Raw genomic sequence first — 23,874 nt, 5'->3', positions numbered from 1 at the left:
CCGGGGCCAGGTACTGCCAGGTCTTATTTCAAGAGAAACTCTTGAAATAAAGGGAACTCTTCCCATTTCTAAACAAAATTTTAAATTGGTTTTTGATTAAATTCACTTTGAGAAAGTTAAAAAAATTCTTATGAAAAGTTGCAGGCTGACAAAAGGTATAGAAAATAATATAATGAACATTGATATCCCAAGCCTGAGAAATCATTAATAAACAAGAAAATATTTTATAATTCCTTGGGGACTACTCCTTACCATAGCTCACTTTCTTTCCAGAAGTGGCTGCTATTTTGAATGTGGCATTTAGCATTCTTTTGCTTTTGTCTAGATTTTTGACACTTGTGCATTGGGTTGACCAAAAAGTTTGTTCAGGTTTTCTGATGTTACGGGAAAATGAATGAACTTTCTGGTCAGCCCAATATATATCCCCCTAAATCATGTATAGTATTATTTTTTATGAATGGTGCTGTCCTAAATCTACCTTCTATAACAGATACACTGTATCTATTGAGTAGGATGTATCTATCTTTTCTTCCCTTTGCCAAAGCTATTTGTGAGCTTCATTTCCATGAACACACACAGCTTTCACTTGCTCATTTTCACAGCTGTATAATATTCCATCACAAAAACTGCCACAGTTCACTTACACATTCTCCTAACAATGGAGTTGAGGTCATTTCCAGCTGGTTGCTTAATTTCATTTTTTCCTAAAATAACTATGCTTCAGTGAACATTCTTATGCTGACCTTCTTGTGAACAAGTGTGAGAGTTTCTTGAGGGAATATACCCAGGTGTGAAATTGCTTGAAGAGTTTAAATTTAAGAGACACTCTTCAGGCTAAACAAAAACATTTCTAGGGGCCAGATCTGGCCCTTGTACATGATCAGGCTCAATTTTCCACCTTTGTGCACAGTGGGCAGAGGTGCTATGCTCAGTCTTGGTTCAATTGTCTGCAGAGTTGGACCTGAAGTCTTTGTACCCAGTACTGGGGCTCCCCAGTGTAGACATGAACTTGCCTTTTAATTGATGAGTAGTACTGATCAATGAACTCTTTGGCAAGAGGAAAGAGCTGTTCTTTTGTGCGGACGTCTTCAGGCTTTCGTATATGCTGAGAGGGGAGCATGACAGATCCCATACAGATGTGCTCAGTGCATCCCGTTCCCTGGAAGGAAAAGAGGTGTGGGCCGTTACTTAGTTTCACCCAAGTGTGGCATGTGTAGGGCTGTGGACTTGGCTCTGACGTTTGTGGTAGAATTTCCCTGGCCTTTAATTCCCAAAGTGAATTTCTCACATACCAGCTTCCAGTCACTGTTGTACCTGGTGATTAGCCCAGGTGAGGAAAAGATAACCAGCATTTTAGTGTGTGTGTGTTAGTCACTGAGTCGTGTCCAACTCTTTGCGACCCCATGGACTGTAGTCCGTCAGGCTGCCCTGTCCGTGGGATTCTCCACAGGCAAGAGCATTGGAGTGGGTTGCCATTTCTTCTCCAGGGTATCTTCCTGACCCAGGTATCGAACCCAGGACTCCTGCATTTCAGACAGACTCTTTCCCATCTGAGTCACATCTGAGTTAGGGGAAGCCCTAAGCAGCATTTTAAGGTTCTGTAATTATTTGCTCTACTCAATGAGGCGGGGTGAGGAGAGGGGCTTTATGACTGCCATTCTCTGGGAATCAGAACCACTGATGTTGACTCTCCCAATATTTAAAAAAAAAATTTTTTTTTTTGGCTGCACCATGCACCATGTAAGATCTTAGTTGCCAACCAGGGAGCAAACCCATGTCCCTTACATTGGAAGCATAGAGTCATAACCACTGGGCCATCAGGGGAGACCCCTCCTAACTATTTTTTTATCCCATTTTGATCAAGAAGGGCTAATAGAGTGATTACAATAGCTCTTTTGAACAGATCTATGGGATGTTGATTGCAGAAAATAGCCCCAATTCTTTCCCTCCGTCTATTCATGCCTTTTACTGTGTAACTTTACAGCAATTCTCATCAAGAGGTGAAGCCTCCTCCCTCTCCTTTTGTATCTGAGCTGGTCTGGGCCAACAGAAAATGGCAGAGGTGACGTTGTGCCCATTCTGATTCTAGGCCTCAAGACATCTTACATGTTTCTGCTCATTCTCTCAGGACCCTCTGTCCAGTGCATGGAGGAGACCAAGCTACCTTACTGGAGGCTGAGAGGCCCCATGGAACAGAGCTAACTTATCCCAGCCAAGGCCCTCCTAGCCTAGCCTGCCCAGAGCTGACCCCTCAGATAATCGCAGAAGCATGAGATCAGCAGAAGCATGAGAACCACCCTGCCAATCTGTAGGTCTTGGAAAATAATAGTAGTAGTTGCTTTAGGTCACTAATTTTGGGGGTGGTTTCTTACACTGTGATAGCTAACTAATACAGCATTCCTCCAAGTGTTAGTTGCTTAGTCATGCCCGACTCTTTGCGACCCCATGGACTACAGCCCACCAGGCTCCTCTGTCCATGGGATTTTCCAGGCAAGAATACTGGAGTGGGTTGCCATTTCCTTCTCCAGGAGATCTTCCCAACCCAGGGATAGAACCTGGGTTTCCTGCACTGGAAGCAGATTCTTTACCGACTGAGCTATGAGGGAAGCCCACTTTCTACAATATAAAGAAACTGATTGATTGATTGACTTTAAAATACATAAAAATTTAGAGGACAGATTGATAACTAAGAAGAGTTTGTTCAAAACTCCATCAGTGGTTGGATTGTGAGATGTAAAAAGAATGTACTTAGGAGCAGCAATCCCCTTTTGGGTACAGGGAACAGAAATAACTAGTATTTGCACAGGTAAGTATCCACCAGTGGTTCTCAAACAGGGATGGATTTCCCACCCAGGGGGCATCTAGTAATATCTGGAGATAGATTTGGTTGTCACAACCGGCATCTGGTGGGCACAGGTCAGGGGTGATGCTCAACATTCCACGATGCACAGGATGGTCCCCACAACAAGAATTATCCTGTCCCATGCGTGGATATTGCTGGGGTTGAGAAAAGCCTGGTCTCCCGCTGTTCTGGGATACTCACCAACGTGCTCTTGAGGTGGAGGGTGTCAGAGAGAACCACGTCGGTCTCCCAGTTCTTGACTTTGAGGAAGCGAGGGCACTTGGAGGGGCTGCCATTCTTCGTGGGAGACTGTTTTCCCGAGGCAGGGGGCTGGAGGAGAGAATGAAGATGGCATATTAGGCACTGGAAGATTGTCTCCACTGGGGTGGGAAGAGGTGGTGTTCTTCCTGGAATCTGCCCCTAGTCACCACCTGTCTGTGACTCTCTGGGGTGGACACATGCAAGGTGACTGGGACCTGGTCCCTCTCCTTATACAGAAGGAGGTGCCATGGAAGAAGGTCTCAGGGTCTGTCCTGGGGAGAGGGGTCAGGAGCTAAAAAGCTGGTCTCTCTGGCCTCTAGTGCAGGGTCTGGCACATAGCTGGGACTCAGTGAATGCTTGCTGAATGAATAAGTGACTGAAAGAACACTGACAGTCTCTGCAAATGGTAACAGCCCTCAGGGCTGAGGAATCAAACCTGAGGTTGGGTCAAGTTACTTGGATTTCTGGGCCGTCCTGCCATAGGTGAGTCCAAACTCACCATTTGGGGCAAATACTGGGAAAACAAGAAGTTTAAGTGAGAAAGGTTTGAAGCATAGCATGCTCAGCCATGTCTGACTCTTGTGACCCCATGGCCTGTCCTGCCAGGCTCCTCTGTCCATGGGATTCTCCAGGCAAGCATACTGGAGTGGGTAGCCATTCCCTTCTCCAGGGGATCTTCCTGACAGGGATTGAACTCTGGTTGCCTGCATTGGCAGGTGAATTCTTTACCACTGCACCACCTGGAAAGCCCTGGAAGCATAGAATACCTTCCTCCAATTTCAGGTTTCTGTTTTTCAAAAAGGCCAAGCATGTCCCTGCCTCAGGGCCTTTGCACATACTATCCTCGCCATCGTGCACATCGTCAGTCCCCCATTTGTCTTCACCTCTGTAAGCAAACTGCCCAGTAGGTGAGAGGGGAGAGGCCTGGCTGACACATGTTGCCCATCCATTTTAAGCCTCACTGATAAGGATCACTTTCTGTTCTTAGGTATTTCTGAGTGGGCGTTTACCAGCCTGGAGAGAGGTGTGCCTGTGCATTAGACAGGCATCAGCAGTTCTAAGGGAGAGGCATCAGGTATACCCTGATGCAACAGCTGAGCAATGGAGGGGACGGGATGAAACAATGTTGAGTGACACTCATGCCAAAGAGTAGCGCAGTGGGCAGTGACCTAGAGCCAGGGGTATTCACACATTCAAATTGTATTTCTTGAGCATCTACTATGTGCTAGGCACTGCTAAGTGCTGCGGACACCAAGGTGAACAAGGCAGTCAGGATCCCCGTTCTTCTGAAGCACTGTTTTTGGAGAAGTGGAGATAAATAATAAGTAAACTAATACACGGATAATATAATTTAAGGAGGTAATAAGAATATAATATAGAGAGAAGTAATGGTGACAAAGTGAAGTGGGGGAAAGGCACATGCAAAGGCCCTGAGCCAGGGATGAGCTTGTAAGTGTAAAGGACCAGCAAGGAGGCCAGTGCGGCCGGGGTGTTTGAGTGTGAATGAATACAAAGGAGATGAAGTCAGAAAGGGGGCAGGATCCACATCCCATCTGCATGGAGGTGCTCAGGCTGGCGAGAGAGCTATGAATTAGGACTGAATTGGGTTACGTCTGGGACGGAAATCAGAGAGAACCCTGAAGGAGAACTACTGAAAACTAACATCCACTGAACACTTGCTATGTGCCAAGCAGCAACCTTATCATCCCCATTTCACAGATGAGGAAACTGAGGCACAGAGAAGTTAACTAAGTTGAACAAGATGGCAGAACTAAAAAACTGGAGCCAGGAGTCAAATCCTGGCAGTCTGGCTTTCAAACCATGCCCTCCACTGTTTGACCACTCTGCCTCTTGGCCATCATGTACAATTCACTCACTCACTCATTCATTCATTCATTCACCCAGCACAGGTTTACTGAGTATCTCCTATGTTCCAGGCAAGTCAGTAAGGGCAAGGGCTATAGTAACAAACACAACAGACATGATCTGTGCCATCATGGAGTTTATGTAGCCCAATGGGGATGATGATTAAATGAACTATTATAATTGAGTGAAATGAGTATCATAACATGGGATGTTGGCAGTGTGCAGGGGACTGTGAAGCACACAGAAGGGGCATCTGACCAGGGTCATTTGACTTCTAAGTCAAGACCTGTTAGTCAGGTAAAGAAGAGGGAGCAGAGTCTTGCTGGTAGAGAAGTGAGAGGCATAGCCACCTTTCTGCAAGTGGAGCTGTATGCTAAAGCATCCATGCCACCATGTTGGATTTTGGGGAATGGGAGGCAAGTGACAGCATGCCACCATTAAAGACTGCCAGCACAGAGCAGGGAGTGAGAACAAAGAACAAAAGGAAGGTCCTATGACTCATGATCTTCCAGGCCTGGTTGTCCCCAGTGGCTCTCATCTCAGCACTGGGTACCAGCATCCACCCACCACCTGTGCACGCCACAGGAAGGAACTGTCCTGAACATCATCTTCTTTATCCCCCACACCCAGACCACCCCTGACTCCCATCCATTTGGCCTTCTAAATGGCTCCAGAATCCTCATTCTCTCCATCTACTGTGTAGCCCTCTATCCAAGCTTCCACCATCTTTCATTTGGGTGATTGCAACAGCCGTCTAAATGTTAGCCACTCCTCATCATTGTTGGTGTCATTATTCTACTACTAATACAACTTGCAGTCCTATTACAACTGTGCTTGTGTGCTAAGTCACTTCAGTCATGTCCAATTCTTTGCAGCCCCCGTGGACTATAGCCCACAAGACTCCTCTGTCCATGGGGACTCTCCAGGCCAGAATACTGGAGTGGGTTGCCACGCCTTCCTCCAGGGCATCTTCCCAACCCAGGGATTGAACCCACATCTCTTAGGTCTCCTGCATTGGCAGGTGGGTTCTTTACTGCTAGTGCCACCTGGGAAGCCTTGTTACAACTACTGCTTTAAGTGTTACTACTGCACTATCACCCTGGGAGCAGGAGAAGGATTTGAATGAATTCTGCCCTCCATTCCCTATCTGCCCTTCTATCCCACTAAACTCTTAAGTTCTTTTACTTATGTCCCCACATGAAGCCATGTACAGACGACTCTACTTCCTTTGAAGGCCTGTCTAGACATCCTGAACTTCTTTATTTAGGATTCTATTTCTACTCCTGTCTCTTCTAGCAGATGTCCAGGTGATGGAGGTCGCCTCTAGGTGGGCCTTTGTGGTGACAAATTCCTCTGATCATGCCGGCAATCTGCATCCCTAGGAAAATAAAATCCTAACTTGTCCATATGGGAGGCACTGTAGCCATCCTTTCTAAATACTGGGCATCACTTAGCCAGTAAAGAAACTCTCTCTTGACACCCCAGAGTTTGAGGAGCAGCTGCAGTCCCAGAGTAGGGATAACAGATGTGGTATTGGCATTTGGGGTCAGGCCCAGGACCTGGAGGTGACAGAGGGGCAGAGGGCAGGGGTGGGGGGACCCTGACAAGGTGGGAGGGAGCCGGAAGTCTTCACAGGCAGGGCAGATGGAGCGAGATACAGGCAATCAAAGAGGCCATCTGTTGAGGGTCCAGATGTGCGAGGGGTGGTCATTACGAGACAACTAATTGGGGGCCCAGGCATGAGCCATGCCACTCTCCGCCCCAGGCTGTGCGAAGGGCACACTTGAAACCAGGCATTAGAAGGCCTCTGGCAGGGCTGTTGTACTTGGGTTTTGATGTTTTAATTAGCCAGCAGTAATATTAGATGACTCAGGAGGGGACAAATGGGGAGATTAATATAGCAGTCGGGGGCCTGGCGTGGGGGATGCAAATGACTTTTCTGAGTGGGGACTGAAGTGCTTGGTCTAAAAACTCAGGATAGTGGCACTCGTGGGTTGTTAAGCTGGCAACATGGCACAAGCGGGCTTGGGAACAGAGTGTTTTCTTCCCTAGATTTGTGTTCAGGGTAGACAATAGAAACTTTTCAGGTGGTGGGAGACACTGACTCGACTTCCGTGAGTTCAACAGGAGGACTCCTCGGTGCCTGCTTCTAAATTTGCAAAGTAGGCTCTGAGCTCCTGGGAGTTTCAAAGGCTTTGTCAACACCTCTTCACTCTGGGAGTCTGTAGAGAGGTCCTGGGGAAATGGAAGGAAATGATCTTGCAGCCCAAGAGGAGGCAGCAGGTGAGGTGTTGGCAGCCTCGGGCTCTGAGCCAGGAATTCAGCTTGTAGGACCCCTGGCAACTTGACTTCCACACCCCCTCCACACCCCTTCCTTCTCTCTTTCAGCAAACACACACTGGGTGCCTGCCGCGTGCTATGGACTTGTGCTCGAGGCTCTAGCGCGATCCCCACTCTCTTGGCAGCAGCATCTTACGGCGGCATGCTCTGAAGCAGGGGTTTGCAGACGGGGGCCCATGGGCCACATCTGGTCTACCCTCTCTTTTGGTATAGCCCATGGGCTAAGAACGGTTTTCCCACTTTAAACTTGTTGAATAAAACAGTCAAAAGAAGGATAATGCTCCACGACATGTGAAAGTTATAGGATGCTTGAATTTCAGTGTCTGTAAATAAAGTTTTATTGGCACCCAGCTACCGTTGTTTATTTCCATATTGTCTATGGCTGCTCTTGAGATACAGTGGCAGAGTGGGGGTAGTTGAGATGGAGATTCAGATGGAATGGCTCACAAAGTCATATATATTTCCTATTGGCTCCTTTCCAGGAAAACTTTGCAGACTTCTGATCAAAAGGATTGAATTCCAGTGGCTGAAAGCTAACCTATCTTACTTAAGTCTCCAGTAACTTAAACATTAGTTATCTGTTCTATATATGTGAAAGTGAAAGTGTTAGTTACTCAGTGGTGTCTGACTCTTTGCACCCCCATGGACAGAGGAGCCTGGCAGGCTACAGTCCATGGGATTTTCCAGGCAAAAATACTGGAGTGGGCTGCCATTCCCTTCTCCAAGAAATCTTTCCGACTCAGGAGTCAAACCTGCATCTCTTATGTCTCCTGTATTGGCAGGCGGGTTCTTTACCAATAGTGTATATATGTCAATCCCAATCTCCCAATTTCTCCCATCCCTTTTTCCCTTTGGTATCCAGACATTTGTTCTTTACATCTGTGTCTCTATTTCTGCTTTGCAAATGAGATCATCTCTATAATTTTCTAGATTCCACATATATGTGTTAATATATGATATTTGTTTTTTCCTTTCTGACTTACTTCACTTTGTATGACAGTCTCTAGCTAGGTCCATTCACATTTCTACAAATGACCCAATTTCATTCCTTTTTATGGCTGAGTAATATTCCAGTGTGTGTGTGTGTGTGTGTGTGTGTCTGTGTGTGTATACACAGAGACATCTTTATAGATGTTTGTATATAGATACCACTTTTTGCTGACACATCATTCACTTTGCTCTATCTCCAGTGCCAAGCCAGAGAAGGCAATGGCAACCCACTCTAGTACTTTTGCCTGGAAAATCCCATGGATGGAGGAACCTGATAGGCTTCAGTCCATGGGGTCGCTGAGTCGGATATAACTGAGCGACTTCACTTTCACTTTTCACTTTCATGTATTGGAGAAGGAAATGACACCCCACTCCAGTGTTCTTGCCTGGAGAATCCTAGGGACGGAGGAGCCTGGTGGGCTGCTGTCTATGGGGTCGCATAGAGTCGGACACGACTGAAGCGACTTAGCAGCAGCAGCAGCCGTGCCAAGCACACACGACCTGTTCAACAAACATTTGAGGTCTGCTATGGACTGAACTGTATCCTCTCAAATTCATATGTTGAAGCTCCAACTCCCATTGTGACATGTTTGGAGATAGGGCTTTTAGAAGGTAATAATGGTCAAATGAGGTCACAAGGGTGGGCCCCTAGTCTGATAGAATTAGTGGTCTTATATGAATAGGAAGAGACATCCATTTCTCTGAGTGCACAGGCTGTTTAAGGACACAGTGAAGGTGGCTGTCTGCAAGCCAGGAAGAGAGCCCTCACCGAATGTGACCACATTGGTACCCTGACTTTGGATCTCTATGCTCCATAACTGTGAGAAATAATTTTCCATTGTTTAAGCTGCTGGGTCTGTGGTATATTATTGTGGCAGCCTGAGCTATTAAATATAAGACCTAAATGCATTTATAAATTGTGTAGTCCCTTAAATGCTAAACTGAAAGCTTTGGCCTTGAATGAGTAGACAGTGAGAACCCCTGAAGCTGCCTGGTGAAGAGGGTGGCCTTATCAAAGCCATTTTAGGAAATACCTGAGTGCAAGGACTGTAGGAGGGAGAGGGTGAAGGCTGAGAGCCCCAGGAGGGAGCTGCTGCACCAGTGCAGTTGAGAGGCCAGGAGAGTGGAAAGCACAGCAGCAGTAGCAGATGACAGGAAGGGAGGAGATGGGAGTTGGGGTGTCAGGAGCAGGACAAGAGCTCTGTGGCTTGAGAGGATGGGAGAGAAAAGAACAAGTCAACACTGATGCAGAGGTTTTCCATCTGGGTAAGTGGGAGGATGTGAGCCTTTTAGCAGAAGTTGGGAAGTAAGGAGCTAAGGTGAGAGGAATGTGGAGGGAAGATTTAAGGCTGGAAGATATACACTAGACGTCAGAATCTTGGTGGTCTAAAAAGAGAGGGCAGGCACCCTGTCCTCCTCCAATCACGGACAGGAGGCTCACACTGAAATCAGGATAAGAGCTTGACAGGAGGGAAGAAGGGAGGTACCTGTGCACCACAGAACACCTTAGGATGTCCCTCCAATTCATATCTTGATGTCCTAACTCCCCAGAATCTCCAAATGTGACCTTATCTGGAGTCTTTAAAGAAGCAATTAAGTTAAAATGAGGTTGTTAAAGTGGCCCTAATCCAATATGACTTGTGTCCTTACAAAAAGGGGGAAATTAGGAGACAGACGTGTACACCAGGAGAACGCCACATGAACATGAAGACCATCATCTACGAGCCAAGGAGAGGAGCCTGGAGCAGAACCTTTGCTCACAGCCCTCAGAAGGAATGAACTCTGTAGCCACTTCGATCTCAGACTTTTGGGTTTCCAGACTCAGACAATAAATTCTGATTGTTGAAGCCACACAGTTTATGGTGCTTCCTCTAGAAAACAGCTCAAAGAGATGAATCCAGGAGCTGAGGCCCAAACCTGTTCAAAGCGAGCCAGTTCTTATTTCTTTCACTGTTGGTATCAGCGCCAGCTCCTCCCTCTGAGGCCTGCAGCAACTTGCCCTGCTTGGCTTGCTGTAAAATGAGGGCAGCACGTTGGGGCTGAGCCGGGCAGCGGGCCATCCACACCAGGGGCCAGATGCCACACACCATGCCACAGCCCCTTCGCTGCAGCTCCAGGCAGTGCTGCTCCAATCTGTGGGTACCACCTTTTAGAGCAGCGAGCGTAACTATTAGGAGCTGTGGCAGCTCAGGTTCTAGAACCACGGGCCTGCAAACCAGCAGGTATGCACCCATCCATGCAATTAAAAAATTGCTACTTATAAAACTTAACCAACAGTGTTAAGTACACTGGAGTATAATTTCCTTGTACTGTATTCAAAGCATGATTTCTAAAGTGATTCATTCTTTATAATAACTCCACAGAAGCTTGAAATCGCTTATTCTTCACCCCTCCTCTCTTTCTCCCCTATTCAACGGTCCATGTTCTCTATGGAGGATGGTTACAGAAGGGAGTGCTTGGGAGTCAGACTCATCATGGTCTGGGTTCACAGACAAGAGCCTCTGGAGATGAGGATTTTTGTTTGTTTGTTTTGGCCATCCTGTGGCATGCAGGATCTTAGTTCCTCAACCAGGGAGTGAACTCATGCCCCTAACAGTAGAAGCACTGGGTCTTAACCACTGGATCCAAGGGGTCTATAAGTTAGATTGTTGATGCTTTCTCCAAATGAGGTGATGCTTACAGTCATGATGACCTCACGAGAGAATTAGATTATTAGACAACTTTAAACCTGATCCCATTACCAGATCAGAATGTATATGGGCACTACGAATTAATTTTGAGAAATCCTGTGAGTATCTCGGGGCCCATCCCTCTTATATTGCATTGTACTATGTGTGTTTATTAAAAGCATTAAACTGCTAAATGTAAATATTTAAAATGCATGGCAGAAATAGAGACAGAGATGTAGAGAACAAAATTATGGATACCACGGGGGGCGGGGGGCGTGGGATAAATTAGGGGATTGGGATTGATGTATATACACTACTATGTAAAGCACATATAATTAATGAGACCCTACTGTATAAACCCTGCTCAATGCTCTGCGGTGACATAAATGGGCAGGAAATTAAACAAAGAGGGGATGCATGTATACATAGAGCTTTGTTATACAGCAGAAACTAACACAGCATTGTAAGGCAACTCTACCCCCCCAAATTTTTTTTTTTAATTAAAAAAAAAGCACAACAAGCTTTGTGATTAATGTTTCGGACTTTTTTACCTTTTAAAACATCCCAGGACCCTCAGAAAATAGAAGTGGGTTGTGGCTCTGTGGGGCTTTGAGAATCTCCGTGTGAAGGGAGTTTTGACAACTGATATCCATTTGTAAAGAGAGGAAGAAAAAAATGACTTTGATCAAGGGGAGGAATCTGAACATGGTTCAAAGCCATGAATGAGCATCCAGAGTGCTATCACTGATTCCCGAGCCAGAATGCCATTGTCCTTCTCGGACAACACTCAGACAGCCTGCGTTGAACATGCGCGCTCAGTCACTCAGTCGCGTCCAACTCTGTGATCCCATGGACTGTAGCCCACCAGGCTCCTCGTCCATGGCATTTCCCAGGCAAGACACTGGAGTGGGCTGCCATTCCTTCTGCTCAGGACCTTTCAGATCCAGGGATGGAACCTGGGTCTCCTGCATCTCCTGCATTGGCAGGCGGATTCTTTACCACTGCGCCATCTGGGAAGCCCCTGCATTGAATATGCCCACTGTTAAAATAAACAGCAAAATATGTGGAAATTCCAGCAGGGCTGAACCCAAACACCCATCAATTCAGGCCCTACTTCCTGGTTCCACCCTGCCTCTGACGGAAACGGGTGGAGGGACATGGAAGGCTGGTCCCCTGACTAAATGACCTGCAAAGACCCTGGAGGTCACTGGGTAGGTGATGGTCCAGGTGAAGGGATGTGAAACATCAGCAAGACTGGGATTCTGTGCCACTGGGGACTGAGGGACGCTGTTCAATATAAATTCCTGGAAAGCATCCCTTGTGCCTGTTCGAGGGTGCTCCAGGAACCCTCAAACAGGTGGAGGAAGGGGTGGAACATGCTTTGTGGAAAATCTGACCTGAATGTCTCACCTCAGCCATGAGCCAGATCAAGGCCAAGGATACCTGGCCAGATACAGTTGGGGGCAGAAAAGGGCTTAATCGCAGTTTCTAGTAGGGATTGGGACACTTTCTCACAGAGAGAAATGAAGTTCAAAATAGAAGAGGTTTCTCAAGTACTTAGAGACCGGCTTAGGGCAGGGAGCAGTGAGCAGGCACCCCCAAGGAGGCAACGTAAATGCAGCCGACGGAATCTGCTGGAGCCAGGCAGGGGGCACTCTGCGTGGAATGTCTGCGCACGATTCTACAGAACCCTAAATATCATGGTGTGCCAACTACCGTGTATGTGGCTGTGTCTGGAGCTTGTCTAGGGAGAGGGAGTTTCTGGACACTGAGACAAATATGTCTCAGTTCTGAACTAATGTCTAGGTTCTGAACTCGAGGGCTGTGATTTCAATTTCATTTTTGAGTGACATTTATTAAATGCCTATTGTGTGCCTCCTCTAGGCTAGGCCACTGCGTACCCACCGGTTCGTGGACTCCTCATGGTAACCCATTTTTCAGATGAGGAAATGGAGGTTCTGAGATGTAAAGTGACTGTCCCTAAATTAACAACTGACAGGCCACAGAGCTGGGCATGGGCTCCAGACCTTCGAAGTTCCCATTTTTTTTCCCCATCCAGGTCTTTACTGCTTCCCTCCTCTGCATATTCCTAGAGTCTGGCCCCAGAAGATAAAGACCAAATGCTACATTGATCTGAATGATTGACAAGGATGATGATGTCGCCATAAAGGGAAAGAGGTGTGCCTTTGCCACCAAGATTCAACGGGTGGTCACCTTCCCTTTCTGGGCCATAAGGGTGTCACCTGCAAAATGGGGACAGCGCTTCTTGCCCTATCAGCCTCACAGGAGCAATATAACCATTAGCAACACTCCTTTACCTAAATACACAGTATAATGCCTAGATCAGCAATATGATAATCAGCTAAACAATGACAATAACAATAATGAACTTTTTGGGGAAGCACTTATTTTGCGCAAGGCTTTGTAGAGTTGAGAGTGGGCTGTAGGGCTCTATGGCCTGGGTTCAAGTCCCATCTTGCCCACTTATAGTCAAGTGACCTGCCTCAAGCTATTTAACTCTCTGGGCCTCAGTTTATTCATCTGTAAAATGGGAGCAGTAACAGTACTCCATTGGGTTGGGTTGGAGATTAAATGAGATGTGGATCTAAACTGCTTGGCACAATGTCTGCCATCACTTAACACACATTATTTCTTATCATGAACAGCAGATGCAGTTGTTTCATATGGTATCTTCTTCCTCACAACTCCACAAGCCTATTATCCACTATGAGCTTCAGTGTGGATGCTAATCAGCTGTTTGACCAAGGTCACCAGGAGGAGGAGACCAAACCTGGGTTGACGCCTGAGCTGAGATCGTGACCCCAGTGCTGTGGGTGAGCCCAGGGATTAGAATGGCCGCACCCCCACAAGGTGGTATTGTTGTCAGCGTTATTGTTATTTTTATCCTGACATCATTAGCGTGCAGTGAGTCAGGGCTGACTTAGAAAGCTTCCCTGAAGCATGCTGGGTTGTCGCTGAGAAGCAGAGGGTTGGACTGGTTTGCCTTCATCCAGACACAGCCTGGAGGGGTCTGGCTGCCTGCTTTCGGTCTTCAGCAAAGCCAGCAGTACTGGCCACTCAGGATGCTTGCTCCTGAAGAGAGGGGCCCTGGACACCTCTGACCCTCTGAAGACTGGGAACCCATAAGCACTCCCCTTTATGCCTTATAGTTTGGAGCTCTGCAGAGAGGCTAGTGGGGGAGGCTGATACTTTCCTGCAAGGAGGGGAAAGCTTCTCAACAGATTTTGACATTTTGAAAGGCAACAAGCCCTATGTCCCCAGGGGTGAGGAAATGCCAGGTTGCTGATGAGGTGGTGGGGATGGGGTGGGCAGGGAGATTTCAAAATGAAAATCATCTCTCTGACTATCTGGCTGCCTTTGTCAGCAAGAGGCTGGAGAGAGGGGCAATGGGCTAAGTAAGAAAGAAGAACCCAAAGGGAAATGCCACTTCCCCCAGACCCAAGACTCACTAAGGGTTGGATGGATACTTAATTTGTATCTGAAAATAGACATTCTACCTCCAAGCATGACACAGTTCCACTCCTACCCCTTAGGAAAGCAAATCAGGCTGGCAAGAGAAATAGGTGCTTAATAAGAAAGGAAGCAGAGAAGGGCTTGAGTCAAATCCTAAGGTTTTGTGGGAAGAATGAACAAATAGCACCTTCTTACTAATCTAGGGGAACATTTCCACTTAGGAGGGTTATTATGTATGGGGCTTTTAGAATGGTGTCAAGACTCAAAGTATCTCAGGTGGAATTAGCACCAAAGACAATCTTAGCAATCAAATAATAATCCTTAGTAAGAAAAAGAAACATAGTTTGTCAGCCCTCCCAGTTTCTTTTAAGACTATAATGCTTTCCCCAACTTTCTTCTAGGCAAACTCCTACATGATCTTCAAAACCCAGGTCAAAATGTCACCTCTTCTGGTAAATCTTTTCTTATACCTGCTGAGGTATTTATGGCCTCACAGTGTCTTGTGCCCCTCTCTATTTTAGGATTAACTGCACTGTCCATGTGTGTATCTCCCCACATTCATCCGTGAAGGTCTTGAGGGCAGGGAGGGCAAAGTTTGCTCGCCTATGCTTCTACCCCAGAGTTGTGTATGTGGCAGTATTGAGTGACTATCTATTTGTGCGATGGGTGAATGGATTCATTCTATCCACCAGTGCAGGCCAGATACAACTTGTCAGGGGATGTTAAAGATAAGCATCACCAAGTCATTCACACACTATGTTCTAGTGACCAGGGATTTGAGTCTCACTGGCTCTACCCACTGCTGACCCAAGCTATCAGCAAGAGAGATGACCACTAGGTATAGACACACATCCCAGATTTCTGAGGCTAACTTAAGAAAAGGTGCTTTTATGGCTGAATTTCTGTTGAATCTGGACAAATGAGAGTATCAGGGAGAGTGGGGCAGACCATAATATTCCTTCAGGGACCTAACAGTTGTCTGAGTCAGGAAGTCCTTTCTCATGTCTAGCCTGCATCTCTTCCACTTTCCCTGGGCTCTGTTGCCTTTTGCCAAGTCTTTGCAGGGAAAATGCAGACCAGCTGCTCTTCCACCAGCTCCTGTTGGCAGGTAGTAGCTGGGCCTCTCTTTGTGTTCTTAACAATGCTACCCCTTCCCTGGATGTCTAAGAAAGCAGCAACTGTGGGTTACAACTGGACAGAAGGGAGCCAATTCCAGGCGCTGCAGGTAAAGTGGCTTTGAGCAGATAGAGAAGAGGTGGAACATAGGAGCTGGTCTTTCAGGCCAGAAAGAAACTCATTGGGTTTTCTACTAATTTGCTTTGCCTGGGAAATGTTTCTGAGCCCTGTGGCTGTGGAGGTGTCTAGCAGGAGGTAGCCGAGCTGTTTGCTTAGCTCTGGAACTTCAATATAACTGAGCACTTGGGTCTCTGCTTCCTTTTCGCTCTATTTCTGAGAGGCATTTGGAAAATTGAGTCTCAGACAGCAGAGCCTGGATAATCTCACAGGCCAGTGATTTTGAAGCTTATTTTGGGTCACAGACTAACAGCAACGTTACTCCTTGATAACGGTCAAGGAGTAAGTCCAAGCACTGCTGGTCTGTATGTCAGGAGCTCCCAAGTCTAAAACTGTTTGGCCGTCTTAACCTCAGGAAGACCATCTTTTCCCCCTTTCTCCAGCACACTTTCTCCTCCACAGAAATGGAGTTTCCATTTTAGAGGCAGCCTTAAGGCAAGTTCTCAGCGCCTCCCCCTAATTGCTATGGACTGAATGTTTATGTCCCCCCCTTCCACCAAATTCATCAGTTGAAACCTAACCTTTATGTGATGGTATGTGGAGGTGGGGCCTTTGGGAGATGATGAAGTGATGAGGCTGGCGCACTCATGAATGGGATTAGTGCCCTTATAAAAGAGATGCAGAGAGATCCTTTGCTCTTCTGCCATGTGAGAGCACAGTCATAAGAAAGCGGTCTACGAACCAGGAAGCAGGTCTGCACCGAATGTCAAATCTACCAGTGCCAGCCTCCAGAACAGTGACAAACACATTTCTGTTGTTTATGAGCCACCCAGTCTATGGTATTCTGCGATAGCAGCCCAGACAGACTAAGACACTGGTCATTTCATCATGATGCCCCACCAAGGTCCCTGGGCCTACTGACCCCCTGTCCTGTCCTCTGGATTGAGCCCAACTACTCAGGCTTGAAGTTCAAGGTTATATCTTTCAACTGGTCACTGTCTGACCAAGGTGAAAGGAAATGGTCATCAGACTGCAATGGCTCAGATTTCAGCAGGACTTTTAGGGTCTTTCTGGTGGGGTCAAGGCCTCCTCTGCTTCTTCCCTACAGCACAGATCTTAGGAGTTACTGCAGGCCAGCGATGATAAACTCTGATACCTAGAGCAGGTAGGTAAGGCAAATCAGTAAAGCCAGCTGGGTAATCTTGAGACAAAACACTCGGTTGCATATCAAACACAAAAGAATATTCTTTATTCTTACAAAACATGAAATCTTTCTCATCTTCCCTGAAATGTGTGAATCTCTTGGTCCATATCCTAACTATTATGAGAAAACCAACAGTGCTAATGTTATGATAAATGACAATGAACAGTTGGTGGTAATGAGAGGGGCGTACTGGAGAGTGGTGGGGATTGGGGCAAACTGGAGAGCCCATGCCCTGTGTAGTGGGGGCAGCGGTTACTCAGTCTGGGAAGACTATTTCCCCACAAGAATATAGGCTCAATGTGGTCAGATTGTTCATATTTGTGATAGAAGTTGCAAATATGATAGTTACATAAAAAATTGAAACACTGGCAATAAATTCAAAATATAAATATAAGTTATCTATAGGACAATATAGTGCAAACCCAACAAATCATGTCTACAGCCTGGATTTGGCCTGAGTCTGCCTCTCTCTGCCCTCCTTTGTCTTGAGAGGGTTTGCATTATGGCAACACCCTTTACTTTCAATTGAGAAAACATGAAGAAAACTCAAGCTCTATTTGTTCACTTAATCATTGATGGATAACAATAGTCCTCACACTCACAACATGACCTGGATTTTTGAGGACAGCATAATAGAAAACTAAAATTGTGCCTTGTCCACCAAACATTCCTAGGTGTCACTGTAGGAGACAGAGTGCTTGGCCACTGGCATCATGGGTCTGACCTACTATTGGATCCCTGATGTCCTTCTCTTCCTGGCCAGCCATTGGCAGCTAAGGAAAGCAAGTTCCACTGACGCTCTGGAATGTCCCATCCTCCCCCATGAGGCTACGTACAGAGGCTATGGGTCACTGCTTACATGGGTTGGTGGTGAAAAGTGCTGTCCAAAGACTAAGCATTGAAAGAATGAGCTTGGCAACCCGGCCTGTGCCATCCAAGGCTTGAGGTTGGTGGAGGGAAGGAAGAAGATGGCCATTCCAGTAGTACTTTGCTGCAGTGCAGGGCAGGGGTGGGAAATTCACACGCTTCACCAGGGTTGCTCTGTTACCTGCCTGGGCAGGTGAGAAACAGGCTCTGCTAGTCTCTAGCCAGCTCTAGACACTCTCAGGAAACCATATTAACTCTGTTGTTAAAACCCTCCTCAGCAAATTGGCAAAGACTGAAAAGTCTGGTAACCCTCCAAGCTGGGAAGGCTGGGGGGAAATAGTCATTCTCCTACTTATCAGATAGGTATGGTGCAACCTCTGTGGTGAGCTATCTGGCCGTTTCTGTCCAAGTCACAACTGTATATGACCTTTGACTCAACAACTGCTTCTAGGAATTTATTCTTTTGAAAAGCCCACCATCTGCCAATGAGGTATTTGCACAAGGTCATTCATTATAGTGATGTCGTGGCAAAATATTGGTGATGGGCCATGTGTTCATTTTGGTGGCCTGGTTCAATAAATATGGCAGAGCCATAAAAGGGAATATTATGCAGCCATGAAAAAAGAACCAGGACTCTCTTCACCTACTAATCAGGACTAGTCTCCAAGACACATTGATAAATGAAAGAACAAGATACAAAACAATGCAGGCATGTGGTGGAGATATTGTGGGTTCATTTCTGGACCAACAGTAATCCAGCAAATATCACAATAAAGTGAGTCACATGAGCTTTTTGGCTTCCCAATGCATATAAAGGTTACATGCATTTTTATACTGTACTATGTGTGTGTGCATCTTAAGTCGCTTCAGTAGTATCTGACTCTCTGTGACCCTATGGACTGTAACCCACCAGGCTCCTCTGTCCATGAGATTTTCCAGCCAAGAATACTGGACTAGGTTGCCATACCCTCCTCCAGGGGATCTTCCCAACCCAAGGATCAAACCTGCATATCTTACATCTCCTGCATTGGCAGGCAGGTTCTTTACCACTAGCGCCACGTGGGAAGCCCATTCTGTACTTCTTATGCTGTAGTCTATATGCTGTGCAAAAACCTTATGTCTAAAAATGCACATACTTTAGCTTAAAAATAATGCAATTGGAAAAATGGCACCAACAGACTTGCTCAATGCAGGGTGGCCACAAACCTTCAATTCATACACACACACAAATAATGCATGTAATAAAATGAAGTGCAATAGCATGAGGTTTGCCTGTATGTGTGATGTGTTCTCATCTGTATAAAAACATATGAAAATAATGTGTATGTATTTGTTTGTCTATGCATAAAACATTGCTAAAAGGACTACAACAATGATGAATAATGAATACTGCTTGCCTCTGGGGAGTGAAGCTATGTGGCTGGGGTGTGGGAAGAGAGAAGAAGCTTTTACCATCTATCTTTTTTACCTTCTAAATTCAGAATCATGTGAATATCTTTCCTGGTAGAAACAATGAAAATTTGAAAACTGGCAAGCTAGCAAAGAAAACCCACCAAATCAAAGCCCAAAGCCACAGTCCAGGGTAAGTGCTGCTAGCCTCAGCCCCCACGCCATTTCTCCAGCCACAACGGCTGATTTTTTCCCCAAGGTGGCTTGGCACTTGTCTTCCCAAGAACATTCAGGGAACCGTGGAGTGTGGGTACCAGGCTGACACCGCCACTTACCTGCTCCTTCTCTGAGTACGGGTTGTTGAGGACGACGGGCATGTTGCCCTTCCCCCACAGATCATTGAAGACTCGGTCGTTCTCCACGCCGAGGGGCAGAGGTTTATGTGATTTCCTGTCCAGGTCTCTGAAAGGCAAGGCGGGAGAGGTTGAGGAAGACGCGACATCTGGAGTGACCGGCTGGTCGCCCTGGTCTGAAAGCCCAGAGTCCATGACGAACCCTCAGGATTCACCCACATGACCCTCCACGTAGCCAAGGAGCTTTGGGTCCACAGCCTGCCGCTTCGCAGGATCAAGCGTGAAGGTGAGCTCAACTGACTTGGCACCCACGGCTGGCACATACCCGTTGTGCAGAGACAGTTTCAGCATGACTGTGACATAGACTTTGTTTCTCCCTCCCCTGCCCCTGATTTCCTGATCTAGGAAGCCAGGAGGCCCCTCTCCTAGCAGAATCCCATGCAGAACCCCTGGACACCTTAGCATCCATGAAACCTAATGGTAGAAGATACAGGAAGCAGGAGGGACAGGTCAGAAAACCAGTCCTGTGGGCCAGCGTGGTGAGTCACACCAACGGCAACTAGAGCACAGATCACAAGGCTAATGGTACCAGCCCAGGATACACAGGAATGATTCTGAAAATAAGGGGAACACAGCGACAAAAAAACTGTTAATACTGTCAGTGTTGATTAAGAGCTTACTGGTGTGTCAAGCACTTATATGTTTTAGTGAATTTAGTCCTTGGGACAACCCAATGAGGTCAGTATGAATGTTTGTCACTGTTGTACAGATGGCATAAGTGAGACAGAAGCTAAGTCACTCAAGGTATTGCAGTCTCTCACTGTTGTTCAGTTGCTAAGTTGTGTCTGACTTTTTGTGACCCCCATGGATTGTAGCATGCCAGGCTTCCTTGTCTTCCACTATCTCCCAGAGTTTGCTCAAATTCATGTTCATTGAGTTGGTTTTCCAGCCTACTCGTCACGTTTATTCTGAAGAGGAGGCTGTTACTATTACCCTCACTTATCATCACCACCATCAGCACCATCATTCTTACGATTGTTAACATCACCATCCAACTTTTCCTTATCAGCATCAGCATTGTTGTCACCACAGCCATCAAAAGTGCCCTCATCAACACCAATGTTGACATCATCATTTTCATTATCACCAACATTATTGCCAAAATCATTCTCATCCTTCTCATCACCATCACCTTCGTCCCATCAGAATCTTCATGACCATCACCATGTTCATTACTACCATCACCACCCTTGCAATTATTATCAGATGAGGAAACTGATGCTGAGAGAGGTTAAACCACTCACCTAAGTCTCACAGTCAGGGCTGAAGGAGTTGGGGTTCAAACCCAGGCTTATTCCTGACTCTAACCATGAAGCTTTCCTGGCTCTCTGCCCTTGAACTCAGACAGGGTCAGGAAGAGGCTATCTTGGCTAGACAGGCTGACCATCCTCTGAGCTGGAGGGAAGTCGTGGCTGAGACAGGACTGACTGCATCAAATCCAGACCTCCCAGCTGGCCCCACCTCATCTCCATCCTTCTGCCCTCCTGCTTTCTAACTGCCTGCCTCTCTCTAACCCTCCCACCCAATTTCACTCGATGGCATCTGTCTGTTCCCCAACTTTGGGCAATGTGGCTTGCTCTGTGGTCCATCTCACTTTTGGTCTCAGGTGTGGAGGCTGGCCGTATCCAGCTCTCCATCCTATGTTCCCAGCTTCGGGGACTCTTGGCTCCATAAATTCCCCCAGCTCCCAACCTGCTGCTGACGGTCATTTGGGATGTCTCAGGGGCCAGGGCCCAGGTTCTGAGTGTAAGGGCCTACATGGCCCCTCTGGCTGCTCGGACAGAGCCACCCAGAAGGCCCTCCTTGCTTTGTCTGGCCGCGTCCTGGGGTCCCATGCTGAAACCACTTCTGCTCATCTTGCTTGGAGAGGTCTGCAGTTGTAAGAGGGAACATCATGTTTTACTCTCTTAAAAATGTCACCAAAACACAGCAGGAGTGGTTCTTGATTACAGACATTTCCCAAGCCAGCGGTTTACCTACGTGGTGATAAACAGAGCCATTGTCTGCGGAGACGGATGTTCTAAATGTCACACAGCCCCTCTCAGTGCTAAAACTCCAGCTCCAAGGATGTCATGTGACCATAAGTGGGGAATCAGCAGAGAAGAGAGGAGTTTAGCGCTGTTTGAGTGTTGGTAATGTACCAGGTACCAGCACAGAAGTTATTTCATTCCTCTCAGCAGATATTAAAAGCCTCCCTATTTTACAGATGCAACAACTGAGACCAGAGAGGTTATGTTAATTTCCCGAGGTTTCTCAGCAAACACAAAGCAGAGCTGGGATTTGAAACTCGGTCTGACTGATGCTCGGCCCAGATCCTTCCTTTTTGTAAACAGACTGGGAAAACGAGTCAGGATGCACGGGATAAGCCAGAGGCTAAAGAGCTAGGAATCCAGCATCTCTCACCGAATGAGGCCAGTTTACAAAGATTACAGGGTCCGATTTCCCAGGTGGCTCTTAAATGGCTCACACAGCTTGTCTTGTGTGAATCTGCAGGGAGACGTGCTTTTATCATCATCCTTTGCTCTTTTTTTTTTTTAAAAAAAAAAGCCTTTAACACTTTTGTTTAAATAATATATTTGAAGTGTTTTGTCAACACAAACTTATATAAGAGCCCTGTGATGAGCCGGGGAAGAATCTCTTTATTTGAGACAACTGTAATGAGGTGAACGAAACTAGAGCCTGTTATACAGAGTGAAGTCAGTTAGAAAGAGAAAAGCAAATGTTATATGTTAACACATATCTATGGAATCTAGAAAATGGTACTGATGAGCCTGTTAGCCTGGCAGGAATAGAGATGCAGGTGTAGAGGATGGTCTTGAGGACATGGCAGGGGAAGGAGAGGGTGGCAAGAATAGCAGAGAGCAGCATGGACATATATACAGCACCGTGCGTACGAGAGAGAGCTGATGGGAAGCTTCTGAGTAACACAGGGAGCCCAGGCCCCGTGCTCCGCGATGACCCGGAGGAGGGGGATGGGGGTGGATGGGAGGGAGGCTCAAGAAGGAGGGGTATGACTTGCTTTATTGTACAGCAGAAGCCAACACAACATTGGAAAGCAATTACCCTCCAATTTAAAACAAGAATATTTTTAACATGAGACCACAGGGAACAGCCTTCAGCATCTGACAAGAAGTTATTTTGCCTCTCTGCATCCAGGGACAAAATCAGGAGTAGATTTACGTCGATTCTGAATTCCCACTCCCGGCCCCAGGTTTTCAGTAAAAGTCAGCTTTGAGGAAGATGAGCAGTTTATTGCCAGGAATTTGCTTAGCCTGGGATGTGTCTGTTTTTTAGGTTTGTACGGGCAGTGGGATCCACGGGCTGTGGATTGGGTGGAGCTGGGTTCAACTCTCAGCTTTGCCGGTTGTAAGCTGTGTGACTTTGGATATTTTGGCCACTTAAGCTTTCTATTTTTCAGTATACTCATCTCTAAAATAGGGTTAATAATAAAACCCAGTTCCCGGGGTTACTGCAACAATTACAGGAGGTAAGGCTCACAGCACTTAGCCTGTGGCGTCTGCTACTGCTTTGACTACTGATGTGTCTGTAGGCTGATCAGACAGAAACAGAGAAAGGAAAATGCTAGTTCTTTCTAAAACAGTCAAGATTCCTCTAAGTCAGCACGGTCTAGGAGAACTTTCTGAGTCAATGGAAACATTCCACGTCTGCTTGCGTTTTTGGTATTTTAGCCACGGACCACACGAGGCAACCGGATACTTGAAATGTACTTAGGGACTTCCCTTGTCATCCAGCGGTTAAGACTCTGCGCTTCCACTGCAGGGGTCATGGGTTCAATCCCTTGGTGGGGAACAAAGATCCCCTATGTGGCTCGGCTAAAAAAAAAAGCACCTATTGTCACTGAGGAATTAATTGAATTTTTAATTTTATTTCACTTTAATTAGCCATATATAGTTAGTGGCTATAGCACTGTGTGGTGCTGGCCAAAGCCTTAATGTCTCTAAAGACTGAAGGCATATACGGCTCCTAACTGAGAAAGGGGCGTCTTCCCCAGGGGCTTATGGGGGCACAGGCAGGGATGTCTGCACTCAGACACTTTTTTTTTTTTAATTGAAGGATAGTTGACTTACAATGCTGCATTAGTTTCAAGTGTACAGCAAGGTGATTCAGTTATACATACATATATTGCTATTGTTTAATCATTAAGTTGTATTCAGCTCTTTTGGGACTCCATGGACTGTAGCCTGCCAAGGTGCTCTGTCCCTGGGATTTCCCTGGCAAGGATATTGGAGTGGGTTGCCATTTCTTTTTCATGGGTTCATATATATATACTACATATACACATATATATGTGCATATATATATATA

The 23,874-nt window shown here is 46.5% G+C and overlaps 1 protein-coding gene and 1 long non-coding RNA gene across 4 annotated transcripts in view; one reads left to right on the top strand and one right to left on the bottom strand.

Annotated features, from left to right (window-relative positions):
* Positions 1–23,874, bottom strand: part of NOS1 (nitric oxide synthase 1) — a 121,092-nt gene that overhangs the window by 55,522 nt on the left and 41,696 nt on the right. For all 3 annotated transcript variants that reach the window (XM_070475306.1, XM_070475307.1, XM_070475304.1), the window contains exons 3-5: positions 19,471–19,597; positions 3,044–3,172; positions 1,014–1,159 (exon numbers count right to left, since the gene is read on the bottom strand). In XM_070475306.1, coding sequence (XP_070331407.1) covers positions 1,014–1,159; positions 3,044–3,172; positions 19,471–19,597 — 402 coding nt within the window. The remainder of the gene's footprint in view (positions 1–1,013; positions 1,160–3,043; positions 3,173–19,470; positions 19,598–23,874) is intronic.
* LOC139037790 (uncharacterized) lies at positions 8,935–10,150 on the top strand. The gene is made up of 2 exons (XR_011490688.1): positions 8,935–9,119; positions 9,956–10,150. It is a non-coding gene; the product is annotated as an uncharacterized lncRNA (long non-coding RNA).

The sequence above is a fragment of the Odocoileus virginianus genome, chromosome 12 (genome assembly GCF_023699985.2).
Source record: "Odocoileus virginianus isolate 20LAN1187 ecotype Illinois chromosome 12, Ovbor_1.2, whole genome shotgun sequence".
Lineage (NCBI taxonomy): Eukaryota > Metazoa > Chordata > Mammalia > Artiodactyla > Cervidae > Odocoileus > Odocoileus virginianus.
This window is presented reverse-complemented; position numbering and strand designations above follow the sequence as displayed.